General features: G+C 37.9%; 6 protein-coding genes across 14 annotated transcripts in view; 5 read left to right on the plus strand and 1 right to left on the minus strand.

Moving 5' to 3' along the window:
• Positions 1-198: 198 nt before the first annotated feature.
• Positions 199-909, plus strand: LOC128254667 (uncharacterized). Its single transcript, XM_052983871.1, has 4 exons — positions 199-353; positions 419-491; positions 551-710; positions 833-909. The coding sequence occupies exons 1-4, from the start codon at positions 283-285 to the stop codon at positions 874-876; spliced, it is 348 nt and encodes a 115-aa protein (XP_052839831.1). The 5' UTR covers positions 199-282; the 3' UTR covers positions 877-909.
• A 7-nt stretch (positions 910-916) lies between these two features.
• Positions 917-1,476, plus strand: LOC128254666 (uncharacterized). 2 transcript variants are annotated; one of them, XM_052983869.1, is made up of 3 exons: positions 917-1,072; positions 1,131-1,200; positions 1,249-1,476. In XM_052983869.1, the coding sequence occupies exons 1-3, from the start codon at positions 1,014-1,016 to the stop codon at positions 1,474-1,476; spliced, it is 357 nt and encodes a 118-aa protein (XP_052839829.1). In that variant the 5' UTR covers positions 917-1,013. The 2 variants fall into 2 exon arrangements, with proteins under 2 accessions (XP_052839829.1, XP_052839830.1); XM_052983870.1 differs by having other exon boundaries at positions 918-1,072; positions 1,134-1,200.
• Positions 1,477-1,581: 105 nt separating this feature from the next.
• On the plus strand, positions 1,582-1,828 carry LOC128254668 (immune-induced peptide 18). Its single transcript, XM_052983873.1, has one exon. The coding sequence runs from the start codon at positions 1,582-1,584 to the stop codon at positions 1,777-1,779; it is 198 nt and encodes a 65-aa protein (XP_052839833.1). The 3' UTR covers positions 1,780-1,828.
• A 672-nt stretch (positions 1,829-2,500) lies between these two features.
• On the plus strand, positions 2,501-3,461 carry LOC128254697 (uncharacterized). 2 transcript variants are annotated; one of them, XM_052983928.1, is made up of 4 exons: positions 2,501-2,698; positions 2,745-2,849; positions 3,127-3,193; positions 3,255-3,461. In XM_052983928.1, exons 1-4 carry the CDS (start codon positions 2,616-2,618, stop codon positions 3,459-3,461), a joined length of 462 nt encoding a protein of 153 aa, XP_052839888.1. In that variant the 5' UTR covers positions 2,501-2,615. The 2 variants fall into 2 exon arrangements, with proteins under 2 accessions (XP_052839888.1, XP_052839889.1); XM_052983929.1 differs by having other exon boundaries at positions 2,504-2,698; positions 2,757-2,849.
• Positions 3,462-3,582: 121 nt separating this feature from the next.
• LOC128254698 (uncharacterized) lies at positions 3,583-4,039 on the plus strand. Its single transcript, XM_052983930.1, has 3 exons — positions 3,583-3,653; positions 3,709-3,772; positions 3,831-4,039. The coding sequence occupies exons 1-3, from the start codon at positions 3,583-3,585 to the stop codon at positions 3,957-3,959; spliced, it is 264 nt and encodes an 87-aa protein (XP_052839890.1). The 3' UTR covers positions 3,960-4,039.
• Positions 4,040-4,085: 46 nt separating this feature from the next.
• Positions 4,086-15,930, minus strand: part of LOC128254696 (uncharacterized protein DDB_G0283357) — a 41,664-nt gene continuing 29,819 nt past the window's right edge. For 2 of the 7 annotated variants that reach the window (XM_052983924.1, XM_052983923.1), the window contains exons 2-5: positions 6,719-6,824; positions 6,379-6,639; positions 5,962-6,208; positions 4,089-5,897 (exon numbers count right to left, since the gene is read on the minus strand). In XM_052983924.1, coding sequence (XP_052839884.1) covers positions 5,036-5,897; positions 5,962-6,208; positions 6,379-6,637 — 1,368 coding nt within the window. In that variant the 5' untranslated portion in view covers positions 6,638-6,639; positions 6,719-6,824 and the 3' untranslated portion in view covers positions 4,089-5,035. Of the gene's footprint in view, positions 5,898-5,961; positions 6,209-6,378; positions 6,640-6,718; positions 6,825-6,916; positions 7,037-7,122; positions 7,141-15,930 lie in introns of those variants that run through there. The other 5 variants (XM_052983926.1, XM_052983927.1, XM_052983920.1 and 2 more) reach the window with 5 other exon arrangements.

Genomic DNA, 15,930 nt, shown 5'->3' on the forward strand with positions numbered 1-15,930 from the left:
GCTAAACTCGCTGATACTGCGTATAAAGGTAAAAAAGGCCCAAGTCATAGCTAACTACCAGTAATGAAAATAAATTATAAGAATATATAATATAAGTAGTAAAGTGGAAGCTTAACGCAAAAATTTATAACATAAGGGGTTAGGATTGCTTAGATCAAATTGAGAAAAGAAAGTAATGGAATATTCTCTTTAAATTTTGATTAAAACTAATCTAGTTGCCCGACAAAAACCTTTCAGTAAAATATATTAATTATTTTAAATTAATCGTCAAGTTAAAAAAATATGTTCCGGGGGGCATACAAGGTTTTTGCTTTAATAAAGCCAGGAGATGTCTTGTTCAAAAATAATTTGATGTGGGTATTAAGGTTCTGTTAGTTCTTAAAACCCTTTAAAGCTTGTAAATCTATTTTTACTACAGCAAAAGTCGGCCGTTCAGCGATCTTTTTGGCAAAGGTGGCAGAGACAGTGGCGGTATCGAACCTTACCATGTCGTACGTATACCAGAGTAGCTTTACTTTGTGTTCCCAAAAAACAACCAATATCTCCCAAGAAATTGCTACAAGTCAACAAGGGAAAAGAGGCAAAGATCATGGAACTAACAGCACAAATCGAGTCCCTTGAAATGCAAATTGAAGCCCTTGAGAAAACCAAGTCGTCGGAGGCCAAGGCTGCGATGGAAGAACTTATTGTAGTCCTCAAAGAACTTAAAGGTGCCCTTCGGAAATTAAGAATGAATAAATAAAAACATATATTTTGTAACATTTTTTTTTCTAATTTATAATTTATTTAATTATTTATTTATATTTAAAGTTTATTCTACATGGTTTCAAAGAAACGCAACACATGCGCCACCTATTGGAAAATAATATTTCATAGCATACTTTTTGGCTTTCAAATTTGTTAGGGGTTTTACCTTTCTCTCCCCCCTCATCTATATTTCATATAATCAAACTTTGAAAACACTTTCAAATGTTTAGCAACAATCAAAATTAACCGGTTTCATATTCATCCACATGAACATGAATACAATAATCCGTTCCATTCTGAGCCACTTCAAAAGTTGCACCATTAGGTAGGTAACGCCAGTAATAACTTTGATAATAACCTGATATTTATTGAACATTACATAGGAGTTATCTGGTTGTATTGCCCGATAACAGTCGTATAGAAAAACAGCTGAAACTGGAGGAACTGCGAACGGTAAGTGTGTGTTGAATGATACATCTGAATGCAACTTGGCAACCCCAGGAACGTGAAGTTTTGGACATGCGATCCCATGAACTCTCCATCCAGCAAAAACGCATCGAGGGCAACCTAACCGATCTGACGCGCTGCATAAGGGGCATGGAGTTTGATTTGAAGGTGAATTCCAATCTGGAGACGAAGGGGCAGAAGCAGGCGCGTGGGGGCAGTGCGGCGCTCGATGCCCGGCCAGGCGATAAGAAATCACCCAAAGTCGGTGATTTCAGCGAATAGCAAAATCCCCCCGGGTACTTACCCGTCCCAGGGGCCACAGTTAAGAGTATAAAAACACCAATTTCGCCGTAGATTGGCATTCAGAAACATTTGAGATTGCCAACCATGAAGCTGTTCGCACTGTGCTGCCTCCTGATCTTGGGCCTTCTGGGCTGCCTGCCCGCTCCCGGCGTCGCCGCCCCATCTCGACACTCTGGACCAGGAAACGGAGCTCCTGCTGGCAACCCCTTCAGACCTCCACAGCAAAAGCCACTCTACTACGACGCTCCAGTTGGTCCACGATCCAAGACTATGTACGCCTAAACGATAACATTGTGGTGTAACAATAAAATTTTTGAATTGGCATAACCAATCGCGTATTTTTATTTTCTTATCTGTAAGAGAGAGCCGGCTGAAAGTATAAGCATATGGATTTTTTTTGCTCTTTAAAAGCTGACCACATATATTTTAATATGGAAAATTAACCAAACTACCTAAATATTAAATAAGTTCTTCAGTGCTTATTTAGCGGCAGTTAAATTTATATACAAAACGGTTTTTGAAGTCGTATAAAAATGTACAAAATAATTTTAGTTTGGACGTTTACTTTCTTAGTGAATTTTAATAAACAAATATATTTTAAAACTTTGATCGATTGTCAATAAAAGCACTCCAAAAGAAAACGACTTACATTGTTCTTAATTATGTAAAAGTTATGTTAAAAGTAACGTCCAACTTTTCTAATAATTAAACCGACTTAAGGCCTTAATTTTTTTATGTTTTTCGTTTATAACAAGTTCTTTAGTTTTTAAGTCATTCTGATTTTAAACAAACTTTATACCCGGATTTCAAAAGCATTATTTCTGTTTAAAAAGAAAATTTATTCTTATAAAAACAAATTTGAAATAGCTTTTTAAATTTTTGGAGAATAAGTTAAAAATTAATCTAAAGCAGATATTATGCTAAGACACACAAAGTAACCAACCTATCTATTAGATCTTGATTTTCCGATTTGAGTAACTTTAGCTTTTATTAAACTTTAAACTTATTTGCTTTTTAACATCACCAGCTTTTGATTAGCACTCAAAATTTTACATAATATACCCTTTAATATGTGTTTCTGCCATACATTTTTAATAGTATTCTAAATTTAAGAAACAATGTTCGCTTTGGTGCGACTGCTAAGCAGGACCAGGTGCAACAGAATGTTGCAATCACAGGTGTTATGCCATGAAAGTGTAAAGTAAGTAGTTTAAACCCTATCAATAGTAACCACCTTATTATGTCAGTCCTCCATCTAGAAAAATATACAACAGTTCACCCAAGATTTGCCCAACCTTAAGAGACTTCTCCTTTCTGAGGACCAGGAAAATTTTTTACAGATTGCCATTACAGTAAGTTTAAGCAAAACACTAAACGATAATGGATATAAAAGGATTTTACCTTTAAACAAGTAATTTTAAAACTGAACACCGTCCAAAAAGTCCAATTATCAAGAAAATTTTGGCTTGTTATTAATAATAATCCTTATGAACCGTAACGTGATCAAAATTTCTGAATTTTAATTTATTAAAATCAGGTCAATTACGTTCCAACTCATTATCGAATAGACTTGGGCTTTTTATGTCCCACAGTGTTATTGGATTAATTATAAATACTTTAAATCAACAGGCGACTACTTTCTGACAAACTAACTGAAAAAGGCCGAGGCGATGAACTTAACTATTTTCTTAAGCTTGTGAGTATCTCAAGATAATGAAACGGTTCTTAAATTTCTAAAAATAACATTACTTCTATAGGGCCATGAGCAATTCATGAAGATCAGAAAGAACAGGATTCAGGAAATTAGTAATGAAATTGAGGCATTGCAAGATGAAATCAAAAAACTTGAAAAACAAACTAGCCGCAAAGCTATGAAAACAAGAGAGGATCTTTCGAAGCAAATAAACCATCTTAGGGAAATGTTGGAGAGATTCGAAAACACTATCAAAAAAGAGAGCGAATAAAGCATATCAAAAAAGTAGGCTATTCAAGAAAAACAAAATAGACAGTTTTGCTCACACATTCTTTCAGTCTTGAAATATTTAAAATTTCTGCTTAGTAATTTCGAAATTTATTAAGTTAGCGATGCTTAAGGTGGTTGAAAAGCTAATGCAGTTATTACGGCCAAGGATATGTCAATTTTCTCAAAACAACAAGTAAGTTTTATCTAAGTAGTAAACCTTAAATAAACAATTTTGTTCCTTTACATAGAAATGTATGCAAGCATTTGTTTGAGAAAGCAAGGGCGGAGGAGAATATTCATTTCCTGAAGCTGGTATGGTCTAAATTTACCAAAAAGTATTTCACTTTTTAACCTAACTCCTTTTTAACAGCAAAGAGAGCAGCTAAAGTCCTTGCGGGAAAAAATTCTTAGCCAGAAAAACGAAGTCACGGCGAAGATCATCAAAGTGAATAAGCAGATACAGTCTTTGGAAAAGACCAACAAAAAAGGGATTAATTAAATAGTCTCACTAAATCCATCGTGCAGTCAAGGTACACCATATAACTATGGAGGAAATTTAATAAAGTGTGGCAGAAACCAAAACAATTTTTTTTTTCTTTTTGTATTTTATTTAAAATAATTTGTATCTTTCATTTACACGCTTTACAAAGATGCCTTCTACGAGGCCTTTCTCAAGTCCCCTTTTTTATAGTGGGAACTTGCTTATACGTACGGTACATATATCATATATGGTAACAATTTGTTTTGCAGCGCAAATGGAAAATAAGATATTAAAAAGAACTTTCATTTAATATGGCATTCAAACAAACATATATAGGGGGGTCATATATATATCAACATAGTCTATACAAAGATAAAAATAAATACAAGTACAAGTAAAAATTAAAATCAGAGACGACTGCCGATTGTAATGTTGCATTTACATTTATGGAGTTCTTCTCTTAGGACTATGAAAAGTAATCATTTGTGCATTTCATATTTGTGTAAATCGTTAGGTTAGTTATGGTAGCAGAGCCTAAACTGAAGTCAAGAAACGTAAGTACAATACATTTGTGGTAGTTGAGCAACTTGGAGAGAGTGGTTCCCATACGAACTAAAACTAGAAACTAACTAAACTTGACTTGACTTGGTCAAGTGCTGGTTAGGCCAGAAGAGAGTGTATCTGTGTGTGTCTGCTAGCTGAGTGTGTTGTGTGTTGTGTGCTGTGTGTTGTGCTTGTGAGGTAGGCGATTCATCATAAGAATATGGCATACTTCCGAGCGCCTCCTGATCCTCGCTTGGGTTCTTGGGTCCTGTGAGTCGTTGGGGATTCGCTTCTAGCTTTCAAATACTGATCAACAATGCCAGGAATGTCTCTCTGTGCGTGTGAGTGAGTGTATGGGTGTGTCGGTGTGGATGTGTAGCCGTAGATCCTGCTTTCAACTTATGACTAACTCTAAGGCTAACTCTAGCCAATCTTTCGGCCACGCCCTCTGCCTGCGAACGTGACCTTCGAGATGGCTTTTAATTCTATAAACTAATGTAACATGAAACGGCGATGGGCTGTTGCTGCTGCTGCTGCTGGTGCACTGCCTCCTAACTGGGCAGCCGCTTGCTGGCCAGCTCCTGCAGCTTCTGCAGCGCCAGCGTCTTGTTGATCTCCACCAGATCGCGACTGTGCTTGGCCGCCTGCAACTGCACCTCCAGGATCTTCATGCGCATCATGTGCTCCTTGCTCTGCATCTCCATGAACATGCGCAGCTCGAAGTTGTTGTTGCTGCCGCCGCCAATGCTGTTGGCACTCGTGCTGGCTGCTGTACCCGCGATCGCTACTCCATTGTTGCTGCTGGAGGACCGCTCCAAGGCCTGCGAATCGGACGCCACTGAAGGCAGTGTAGCGGCCAAAGTGGATGGCTGGTCCTCGCTGCCCAGTACACTGCCGCTGCTGGTGCGCTGCCTTTTGGCCAGTGGCTTCATGCCATCCTCGTCGTCCTCGTTGTTGTTGTTGTTGTTGTTGTTGATGTTGTTGTTGTTGCTGCTAGTATTGTGCTGGTGATGCATGGCCACTTGGGCCTGCTGGTGCATTGCAGCCGCTGCCGCTGCTGCTGCACTGGGAAATTGGCCAGATCGCAGGGCATTCAGAGCCTCCAGCGTGGCGGATATGTTGTTCATGTTGAAGTTGCCGGGAAAGCTGGTCATGTCGGCTCCACCGCCGGGCAGATAGGCAGCACTCGTGTCCAACCCACCTGCTGCGGAAATGGCGGTGGCAGGACTGTCGGCCTCGTGGATCCCGTTGCGACTAATGCTGTGATTGGGCGACACACTCAGACGCTCGCCACCGCCATGGATGTCGCTCTGGCTGAGATGGTGATTGTTGAAGGTCTCGTTGAAGGTCTCGTTGTTCTCCTCCTCCTTGATGTCCACATCGCACAGTTCCTGCGGCGGCGTGCGACTGCTGCTTAAATAAGGAATACTCATTAGTAATCGATCTCTAAACTCACAATTAAGCCAGCAAAACTTACTCATCCATATCGTGCTCATCGACATTGAATTTGTAGTCATCCCGATACTCAAATCCCTCCTCCAAGGCCAGCGGAATCTTGGAGTAGTCTATGCCATCCAGGGCTTCCGATTTGCAGGCCTTCTTCGCCTCTTGCATGAAGTCCCACACCTCGAAAGTGAAGGGTGATGGCTTCTTGCGATCAGCCACCTCGGCTCCAAACCTGGCCAAGCGATTGTTGTAGTCCAGAATCTCATTGCGAGTGCAGGCTGAAAAATGTGAACATTGCGTTTAGCTATACTTGTTTAAATAGTTTAAAAAATAAGGGCAGTTCGAATATATTGAAATTACATCAAATGAAAATGTTTGTAACATTAAAAACAATTTTCTATGATGAATTTACAATTTAAATTGTTAGTATTATAAAAACAAAACCTACCTTTCATGCGTCGCCACTGTTCCTTGAGGCGATTGCAGGTGCGATCTGTGCCGAATTGATTGGAGAACTTTTGATGGATGATCTTCCAGGCCTTGTTCTTGACAGCAGTTAGACCGGCATCCAATCTTTTGTTCTCAATGATGCGCATGTCCTTGCGGCACAGATCGAGCAGATACTTCTTCTCCTGGTGGTTCCAGTTCTGGGTGCGTTCCCTCTTCTTGTACATGTTCATGGATGGACTGTTCATGTACTGTGTCATTTCTGTGAACATTTCGATACATCGAATTTAGAATGACTTCAACAAGAGAGAGAGAGAGAGAGAGCGATTTGGTTAACTTACCCGTCTTCAAGTCGACGCCCTCCAGCAAGTTGTGATTGGAATTTTGCCAGTTGGTGGCGATCTTTATAAAAGCCTCCAGTTCGTTGGTCGAATACTGTTTGTTGACCTGCAAAAGAAGCAACGAGCAGCGAGAGGTGAGTAATCAGTAATAAGAAATCAGAATCAGAATCAGAATCCATCGATTAGTCCACAAATTACCGCCATATGTATATGAATTATAAGCCCCAGATTGGCCGTCAGTACTTGAGCATGCAAAACTTGTGCCAAATTCCCCACCGTACGAAAGTGCTTTGGGACGCACTCCAAAATCCAATGAACCTGACGATGAATTCGGGCAAAATCGAAAACAATCGAAACAAAGTGAAGTTATTTTTTTATTTTTTTTTTTTTTTTTGGGTATTTACCAGAGTGCTGCTGCTACTCGGGGCACATCAATTAAATTGTTCGTTTTCGGACAGAAGAGTCAGTGAAAACAAAAGGATTCTGAGCCGAGTCTGGAATTGTTTCAGCTCCTTCTACGTTCTCATTTAATTTCTGTGGAATTATTCTACCCTGGATGATATCTGACTTTGACATGACTGCCGCTGATATTGCCGATTGCCGAGCAGCTATAGATGCAGTAACATTAATTGATTTTCAATTAGCGGACAGCCGGACAGATGAACACTGAATGGAAAAAGAAGGAGAGGTGTGAGCGATATCGGGGATATAATGCTTCCAGGCCATAACGAAATGGGCTAAGAAGAATATGAATACGAACAATCGAATGAATTGAACACCCGCAAGACGAATAAAAAAAAGAAATAAAACCATCAAATAATGGCATGAAACGCGTTTTAATTTATAAGCTAACAAAACTCACACACAAAAAGCAGCTGCCGACATTTTGTTTGATTCGAAACGTATGTATCTATGTGTTTGCTTAACATCTGAGTATTTGTACGGCTGAGTGGTGTGATCAAGAGCCATACTGACAGCCAATTACGTCTAATCAAGTATATTTAAATGTACTACATAATTTATTCGACGAGTACTGGTTAGCTTAGAACATTAACTTGAGTTATTCCCCCCTGAAATCAGGAATGTGCCATTCCCGAAAGAAATTACAAATTGGTGATGGCCTTAAAATTATCAAATGACGAATCATTTTAATTTAGAGTGCCTATGAACATGAACATGAAACATGAACCAAATGGTTTATTTTCCCTTGCCCAAACAGCTCAACTGTACTTGTTAAATATCGTCTCCCTAAAAACTCTTTCATTGATCGCTTGCTCCCCCCATCTACACAATCGTCAATCTTAAGTACGTTTTATTGTGCTTTATTTTATTTCAATTTTGTTCAGTCGCTCTCTTGATTCGCCTCCTTACCCTCCATACCCTCTATACCCTCCTGGCCATCAAACACCCACAAGTCTTGGCTGTAGAAACTGCGCCATGTGTTCAATATTTATGCCGTATCTGATTTACAATTTATATATGTGTACATTATACATACGTATTACGTATCTAGATATGTACATTCGTATTTATCGCATACTCAAAGACTGAAAGGAGACTTAGTCATTGGAGAATAAACGCGGCGCGTGCGATTATTATTTTTATTATTATTATTATTTGTACTTTTCCTATATATATGAATTCATATTTATTAGCAAACAATTAATTATTACTGTTGACTATTATGGTAATGTTTAAATTTTAGTCATGAGCTGCGGGGTGGTTGGACTTTTTATTTTCGGGCAGTACAGAGAACCAAAAAATGTTTATTTTATGATGTTTACCATGTTTCCTATTTGTTCAGACGATGAACATTGAGAATTCAACAAACAACTACTTCCTAAGCTATCGCAATTCGGTTTGCCAAATTCAGTTTGCTCGATTACCCAAACTACCCATATTTAACAAAAATTTTCATTTTAAATATACAATACCAATTGATAAAAAGCCTAATTTTTCGGCAGTGCATACAAAGAATGCCATAATCATTTAAATTCGAGTCGAGTGCCGATTGTTCGTAAGGGTGGGGCTCAGCCAAGTTAGTCAAAGATGAAGATGGAAGATGCAAACTGTGAAATTCTGTATCCAAAATTTATTTTGAAATGTCGCAATTTAAAATCATCACTTGTCTTGCCTTTGAGTAAGAAAAGGATCTCTCGATAAATATGCTGATCAACTGACGTATGTGGCCAGTTTTGGTTTGGGAAAGTGAATTATAGATATTACGTAAATCAAAAGCATTTAATTGTTTTCCTGCCACTTCACTTTTGGCACTGACAGCTCACACATTCATAAAAAATAATCACTCCAATCAATGTGACTTCAAAACTAAGCATTGAAATTAAATAAGCGAACTGGTTTAGGTTTTCGACTTTTGAGAGCGTGTGTATGACTGTTTGTTATCTATTTTATTTTTTTTTTTTGTGGGCTGTTAATATAAAAACGAAAAATAATTACTGAATCTATGTACATGCTCTACTCGAACTTAACAATTGTGAACCTACACACGGAGCAGAGCGGAGCGGAGCAACAAAAGTCAACCTTGTGCCTTAAAATAAAGCAAGGCATTGTTGCCCACTACCGGAGACTTATAGACCAGACCAGACCAGACCATGCCCGATATAACTATAAGTATAAGTATAAGTATTCGTATAAGTACGTATTCCGAAACGAAATCCAATGCCCCGGCAGGCGTCTGTGTGGGTAATTACCACAAATTAACGAACGTATTCTGCGGCATGCCTTAGTAGCTCAACTATTTTTGTCATCAAGTTAAAGCAGCGTTATAGTTCAAAGTAAATGGGAATGGGAATGGTAATGGGAATGGGCAAATAAGTGGAGCACATAATATTGTTTTTACTACGGTGGAGTACAGCTATGGTCATGCCCTGTCTAGATCTAAATCTGAACCTGGAATCGTTAAACTTTGAAGCACTTGAAATGATTTTACAAATTTCTTGCTTCTACATAAGAGCGGCTGCTGCTGTTGTGCCTTGTGTAGCATAAATTTATGTATTATAATAATTATGGATAGAAAACTAAAAACGAAATGTCATCGAACGTTCAAGTGGCCAAAAAGAGCTACCCATCCTGCGAGTTTTCTACCTCTTTTTGGGGTCTTTCGACTCGAGTGGCAGGCATTCATTGATTTGAATGTGTGTTGCGATGCTTAAATCAGGGAAAATAGGAAAAAATCAAAGAGAAGAATTTGTTGTGCGCTGTTTATTGTTCTAACACTGGTCGGAGTAGTTCGAGCCCTAAGTGGCCCCCTCTCACCCGTCTGGCCCTTAGTTCCCATAACTTGAACCATTTTCTCGTAATTCTCAAGAGGGGGCTGTTAAAAAAATTTTGTTGCTAGAATCACGTTGGGTAAAATGTCAATATTTTTGGTAAGAAAATTTACTATTTTATTTGCTTCTTTGGAATGTGAGAGTTTTCGAGGGAAAAAAATTTTAATTGATCAAAGTAAACATACAGTAGAAGGTGTCCAAAATGCTTACAAAACAGACATATGTGATTTATAAACTAAATAAAATCAATTTGAGATAATTCGAATTCAATTTTTAAGATTTATTTTTTTTTTGACAGAAAACGTTTGCTGAGTGGTCTTCAACTGTTTTTGAATAAATAAACATAGTTGCAAGAGTTTTAAAATGTAATTTCTTAATTGTACAAGCAAATTGTCATTGCAATTCAGCTAAAACCAATAAGCAAATATAACCTCGCACTCTGCAGCATTTAAGTAACAAATCAAACCCAATAATTTCTACGCGTTATTTATGGTATTTATGTTAAAGTGTGTATATTATTTATTTGTTAGGAGTCAGTAGTTTGTGTGGCGACAAAGTTTCTCCGTTAACTGCTGCTCAGCTGGCGCAGCTGACGGAAATTGACTCATGGCTCAGTTCAGTTCGGTTCGGATCGGATCGGCTGAGGGCGAATTATGCTCCAGGTGTGCATGACACGGGTGCCGAAACAACAAATTTATTAGAAATTTGCTGCACACAAAAATTACACACACACACAACACAACACACAAGTCGCTTACAGACTTTGGCACATTTATGCAAACAAATAAACTAATTTCATGACGCACACGCGCGCCTGCGCAGTTGTCAGCAAAATAGCTGTGCGAGTATTTGTGTGCTACTTACAATTGTAACTAGCTAAAAAAAAAAACAAAACTGTAAGATTTTTCTTTGTCAAACGTGGCTTTGTCTACTGCTGGCCTGGCCTACACCCAAAAATAAACAGAGAGTGAGAGAGAGAGCAGCACAGGGAATTTTTTCTTGCACTTTTAATGGTTTATTACATGATATTACCATTGAAAATAAAACTATTTTAGTTGTGTTTAAAAAAAATAATATTGAATTTTAAAAATTTATTTTATTTAAACATTTAAACAAAATACTTGTTCTTAATAAAAAAGATTACCATTGAAAATAACATAATATTTATCCAAAATGTTTGTTTTGTTTATACAAAGAAACATGAAAACAAGTTCCACTTTCTGATTAAAAAAGTTCCTTTCATGAAAAATGTATACTTTTCCGAACTAAAAAGTTACTTTTATATATTTTACAAATTGCTGGAAAAATATTGAAGGATTTTTCTCTGTGTAAAGATATGGAGTGAGGAAAAGGCAGGGGAAAAAAGTAATAGAAAAAAGCTTTAGCTCGAGCGGGTTCAGTGACTTCCACTCCTCGTCTGCGACGGCGACAAATTGCGTTTGGTGCTGTGACAATTGCCCAGGCATCGGCATCGAATCCACCTTTGCGCATGCGTAGGTCTAGACTTACTAAATTATTATTGTTCGGTTTCATTAGTCAGCCCCAAAAGCGAAACCCGAAAAAAGGCGAAAACCCAAGCCTCTCGCATACGAAATTGCGCAGCTGTGCATAGTTTTCGAATCAAAGCCCGAGACTGTGTGACAGTCGTAGATATCGTCAAGTCAAATGGATTACCTTTATCTTCGATTCCCATGCGTCGCACACTCCCCCCCAGAAAAAAAAAAAAAAACAATTGGAGCAGTCTGCATTAGTGTACATACTTACACATACTATATACTGTACTATATACTATACGGCTTGTGTTTCGACTCAACTTTCTTGAGCACACCCTAAAAACATGGCTGACAAGTTCATTACTCTGCTCCATCCATCCACAATTGCCGCAAAACTTTGCCAAGCTGCTGCTGCTGCTAACTGCCTTATATGGGCCCCCAACAATTGTTATTGTCTTTATGCCATTCGTAGAATGAAAATTGGTTTGTCACTCAACTTGCTAAATGAGTGTGGTACATGAGAACAACATTCAGCGATCATAAAATCGTGTTCTGAATAGCCGGTTAAACTCTATGCAAATTATGTAAGATTCCAGGAAGCTAATATCAATTATTTGGGAATTTAGATTACCCTTTAGGTAAAGGTAAATTAAAGAAAGTTTAATTCCAGGAAATAAATTAAATTGACCTTTTAATTTCTATTGTCTTATTTTTATAATTTTGAGACTGTTTAGTTGTTAAGTTATTATTTCATTTTTAAGTAAAGCTTAGTTATATTCCAGGAAATGGATTAAATTCACCTTTTAATTTCTATTGTCTTATTTTTATAATTTTTAGACTGTTTAGTTACTAAGTTATTATTTAATTTCTAAACAAAGCTTCTTAAAAAAAACTGCTAAATAAAAGGAAGTTATTGGTTAAATACCAGGAAATTCATTTCATATTTTAATTTTTATTGTCTTATTTTTAAAATTTGTAGACTGTTTCAGTAAGTTATTATTTCATTTCTAAACAAAACTTCGAAGTTTTACCTTTTGATATGGGTAAACATTAAGCTGCCAATGCTGCATGTACCCAATTGAATTGTTATTATTATTATTTATAACTCTCTAGGCCCGTAAAAAGGAGGAGTGAAAAGAAAACAATTCTAAGCAGTTCAGACGAGTTCAGTTGGGGCATTTGCGGCATTTTTGGTTTAGTCATTTTCCAAAAATTCATTTGAATATCGAAATTGTTTAAGTATCCATATGTGCTTGTGGCGGTCGAACGTTTAAGTGTGTGTGTGTGTATCTAATTTCTATTTGTGTTGGGCATTAATGCTTTCCAACTCGGGCCGCTTGTACCCCCGCCCCAGACAAAAAACTTCTTTATAATCGCATCAAGTCATGATTGCGCCCCAACTTCGAATCAACTTTGGTTTTTTTTTTTCCTTTTTAAATGTATTTTTGTTGTAGCTGTTGTGTGTGGCACTTGAAGGCGTTCAAAATAATTTCTGGTTCCATTTAAGTTGGACTTAAAACGAAAACTGAAAACTGAAACTCTTCAAGTAGACAACAACTTGGCCGAAAAAAACCAAAAAAAATAAAGAAAGCCCTTCCCCGCTCTTGAGGTTTCTCGACTTGTTTCTCTTTTTTGGCATTAATTGTTCCATGAACCGAATCTAAGATTGATTGAACGAGTTGAACGAACCGAGAGAGTCGAGTCGTCCCGCAATGTAAATTATGGCACTGCGATTACCATTAGAGGCTGAATGAGTATCGGGGGTCTTCGACTGCGTATGAGACGCGAACCATTTAGAATGATTTGTGCTTCGATCTGCTACGATCTGCGATATGCGGCTTTTTTACACACAATATACTATATGCTATAGTATATCGACGATGCCGGTGGCAGACTTTGGGCCAATGGCAACATATCGTCGCTAACCACGCCCAAATGGCAGCAAGTAGCCGACGCCTTGTCATGTCGCAATGCGCAATAATAATTACAAATGATCAGATGTCAATTTTTATGGCGATATTATTTTACAGCCAGTGCCCGCCGGCTGAAGTTTCTTAAACAAATGAAATTTATTGTTAACGGTTAGTGACCCGAATTACACGTATCGCTTATTTATATCTGAGGCGATCCGATGGATGTGTATGTGGCATGTATCTTTAAGTAGCAAAGGCAGCAGCAACAGCAACAGCATTCTGACTCTGACTCTGACTCTGACTTGGCCCCTTAAGCGTTTTAATTGCGCCAATGCCCGATCGGACCGACCGTCTTACTGACTGACTGACGACCGCCTACAACTACAATTCGAGCTACAAAGCTCGAAGCGGCGATAATGTATCTTTGTATCTGATCTTAATGTGCTCGGAACTCGGAGCTCAGAACGCGGAGCCAGCAACAACAAGCCTCGCATGAGCGTTAATAAGTACTTGCTATATAGTCTCCATTGGGCGCTGAATTGATCAAATGAAATGAACACGGTCATTATAGGAATCCAACTGGAGGCTATGCCCATTCAAACGAGGGGCATATGCAAAAACTTCGTGTAGGAGAAAGTCTCAAGCAACAAAGATAATCTTAAATACATTTTCAAGTATTCTTTACTATTTGAAATGATTTAAAATTACTGATTAAGATAACCCGAATTTGGCAGCCAAACATAGGAATAGGCAGAAAGTGTTTAATTAATCAACAAAATGATTGAAAAGTGAATAAACGAACATGTTAGTTTACCTTACACCAAAATTAACATTCAGAGAACTTAAAAGCACTGTTAGACCTTTACTTTAAAATTAATCAAATAAAAAGATAGTTAAAAACCAAACTTTTCAATTAAAATTCAAAACTTCGTAAGCCCTTTTATTAAGGAACATCCTTTTTATTTTAAAATTACCTAACGAAATAAAGTGATAAAATCCTTAAATTTTTTGTTAAAATACAAATTGTAAATGTTATTGAATTTACATATTTTATAACCAAATCAATCGACCATTTGCTTAAAATAAATCCTTGAAAACATAAATGGAAATATTAAATTAAAAGCATTAGTTTTGCTTAAACCCAATATTCCTGCGTTAGAAATTTCAATTAAAACCAAAAATGATAAAATCCCGACTTCCCCTTCAATAGAATTCCCTTGGAATAAGTGCACAATTCAAACCCATGCCACCACTCAATTGACAAATGCTAATTCCCGCTTTTCAAGATACATTTTGCATTTGGCACTTGAGTTATGCCAAGGCATTAATTCAATCCATGAGCATGAATGTTATTCATTCCGTGCCCGAGACCGAATGAAAAAGTAGCCACGCACATTACTTGCAGCGTTTGTCAACCCGGGTTGGAATGGTGAACATAGATATACATCTGTATATCTGGCGGATTGCCTTCTGAACTCATTGCTCACTTGGTCGCCCCATTCCTGGCACTCAGACTCAGACGCAGGCTCAGAGCCAGAGTCAGACTCAGAATTGGTGTTTGTTCTTTATGAATTTGCACGTACGCAGTCGGATTGAATGCCAAATGGCTCCTGGGAAAAAAGGAAATCAGAGCAGGCAGCAGTCAGCAGTCAGCCCAGCGGAAACTGCTGCAGCTGGGTCAGAGGCAGGCAGTCAAGCTATTGTAATCTGGCACAATTAATATCTCATAAATATCGCATGGCTTTGCATTCGCCTGTATCTGTGGCGGTGCAATCGCAATTTAAATGTTTGACTTGGGCCCGTTTATTCACTTATCAGGCAGGCGGCCAAAGCCAAAGGAAGAAATTAATTTAATTGTGCATAAAGTACAAAATTGTTTAATTATGCCAAACAGACGACGCACGGTACCTTCAGGCGCAACGGAAAATGTGTTAACTAATTCTAGGTAATTCAACCAAATGCTGATAAAAGCGAAACCAAACCAAAAGCAAGCCGAATGGAACGTTAAGAGAAACGCTCCCATTTGGCATTGTTGACGCCTTCTTTGTATAGTTTATAACTTTTTATTTTTATTTTCTTTTTTTTTGGTTTTTTTGGTCTTTTTTTCGTGTCTAATTTACGTAAATTGTTGGAAAAGAGCGGGTGTGCCATCATAATGCAGGAATGGGATGGATGGGTGCGTGAGGTAAGCCATCTTAGACTTGGACTACCAACAAAGACACCGGAAATAGTTCCACGAACCTGATTGTGGAATATTTTTTAATTCGCCCTTAAAGTGTGCAACAAGCGTATTAGAAATTCGTTGAACATTATCTCTACGCTATAGCATTTCTATTTCCATTCCCATTTGGGGTTTAACTATTAATTAGACACACACATTTACCCACATGGTGTCCGGTTTCAGTGATTTGCTGAACAAATTTACTTAAGCATTTGATTAGGCCCAATTGATAGTAACACAAAAACAAATACGCACTCATAAAGATATGTGTGCAAACACACTCACACACAATTAT

Source organism: Drosophila gunungcola, assembly GCF_025200985.1.
Source record: "Drosophila gunungcola strain Sukarami chromosome 2R unlocalized genomic scaffold, Dgunungcola_SK_2 000006F, whole genome shotgun sequence".
NCBI classification, from domain to species: Eukaryota; Metazoa; Arthropoda; class Insecta; order Diptera; family Drosophilidae; genus Drosophila; species Drosophila gunungcola.

Excerpts from the sequence above, each read along its gene's own strand:
- LOC128254666 (XM_052983869.1), top strand. The coding sequence starts at position 1,014 with ATGAACATGAATACAATAATCCGTTCCATTCTGAGCCACTTCAAAAGT. Across the intron at positions 1,073-1,130 it reads TTCAAAAGTTGCACCATTAG|GAGTTATCTGGTTGTATTGC; the intron begins GTAGGTAACGCC and ends AACATTACATAG. Across the intron at positions 1,201-1,248 it reads AACTGGAGGAACTGCGAACG|GAACGTGAAGTTTTGGACAT; the intron begins GTAAGTGTGTGT and ends TGGCAACCCCAG.
- LOC128254697 (XM_052983928.1), top strand. The coding sequence starts at position 2,616 with ATGTTCGCTTTGGTGCGACTGCTAAGCAGGACCAGGTGCAACAGAATG. Across the intron at positions 2,699-2,744 it reads TTATGCCATGAAAGTGTAAA|TCCTCCATCTAGAAAAATAT; the intron begins GTAAGTAGTTTA and ends TTATTATGTCAG. Across the intron at positions 2,850-3,126 it reads TTTTACAGATTGCCATTACA|GCGACTACTTTCTGACAAAC; the intron begins GTAAGTTTAAGC and ends TTAAATCAACAG.
- LOC128254698 (XM_052983930.1), top strand. The coding sequence starts at position 3,583 with ATGCTTAAGGTGGTTGAAAAGCTAATGCAGTTATTACGGCCAAGGATA. Across the intron at positions 3,654-3,708 it reads CAATTTTCTCAAAACAACAA|AAATGTATGCAAGCATTTGT; the intron begins GTAAGTTTTATC and ends TCCTTTACATAG. Across the intron at positions 3,773-3,830 it reads ATATTCATTTCCTGAAGCTG|CAAAGAGAGCAGCTAAAGTC; the intron begins GTATGGTCTAAA and ends CCTTTTTAACAG.
- LOC128254667 (XM_052983871.1), top strand. The coding sequence starts at position 283 with ATGTTCCGGGGGGCATACAAGGTTTTTGCTTTAATAAAGCCAGGAGAT. Across the intron at positions 354-418 it reads TTGTTCAAAAATAATTTGAT|CAAAAGTCGGCCGTTCAGCG; the intron begins GTGGGTATTAAG and ends TTTTTACTACAG. Across the intron at positions 492-550 it reads GTATCGAACCTTACCATGTC|AAATTGCTACAAGTCAACAA; the intron begins GTACGTATACCA and ends ATATCTCCCAAG.
- LOC128254668 (XM_052983873.1), top strand. The coding sequence starts at position 1,582 with ATGAAGCTGTTCGCACTGTGCTGCCTCCTGATCTTGGGCCTTCTGGGC.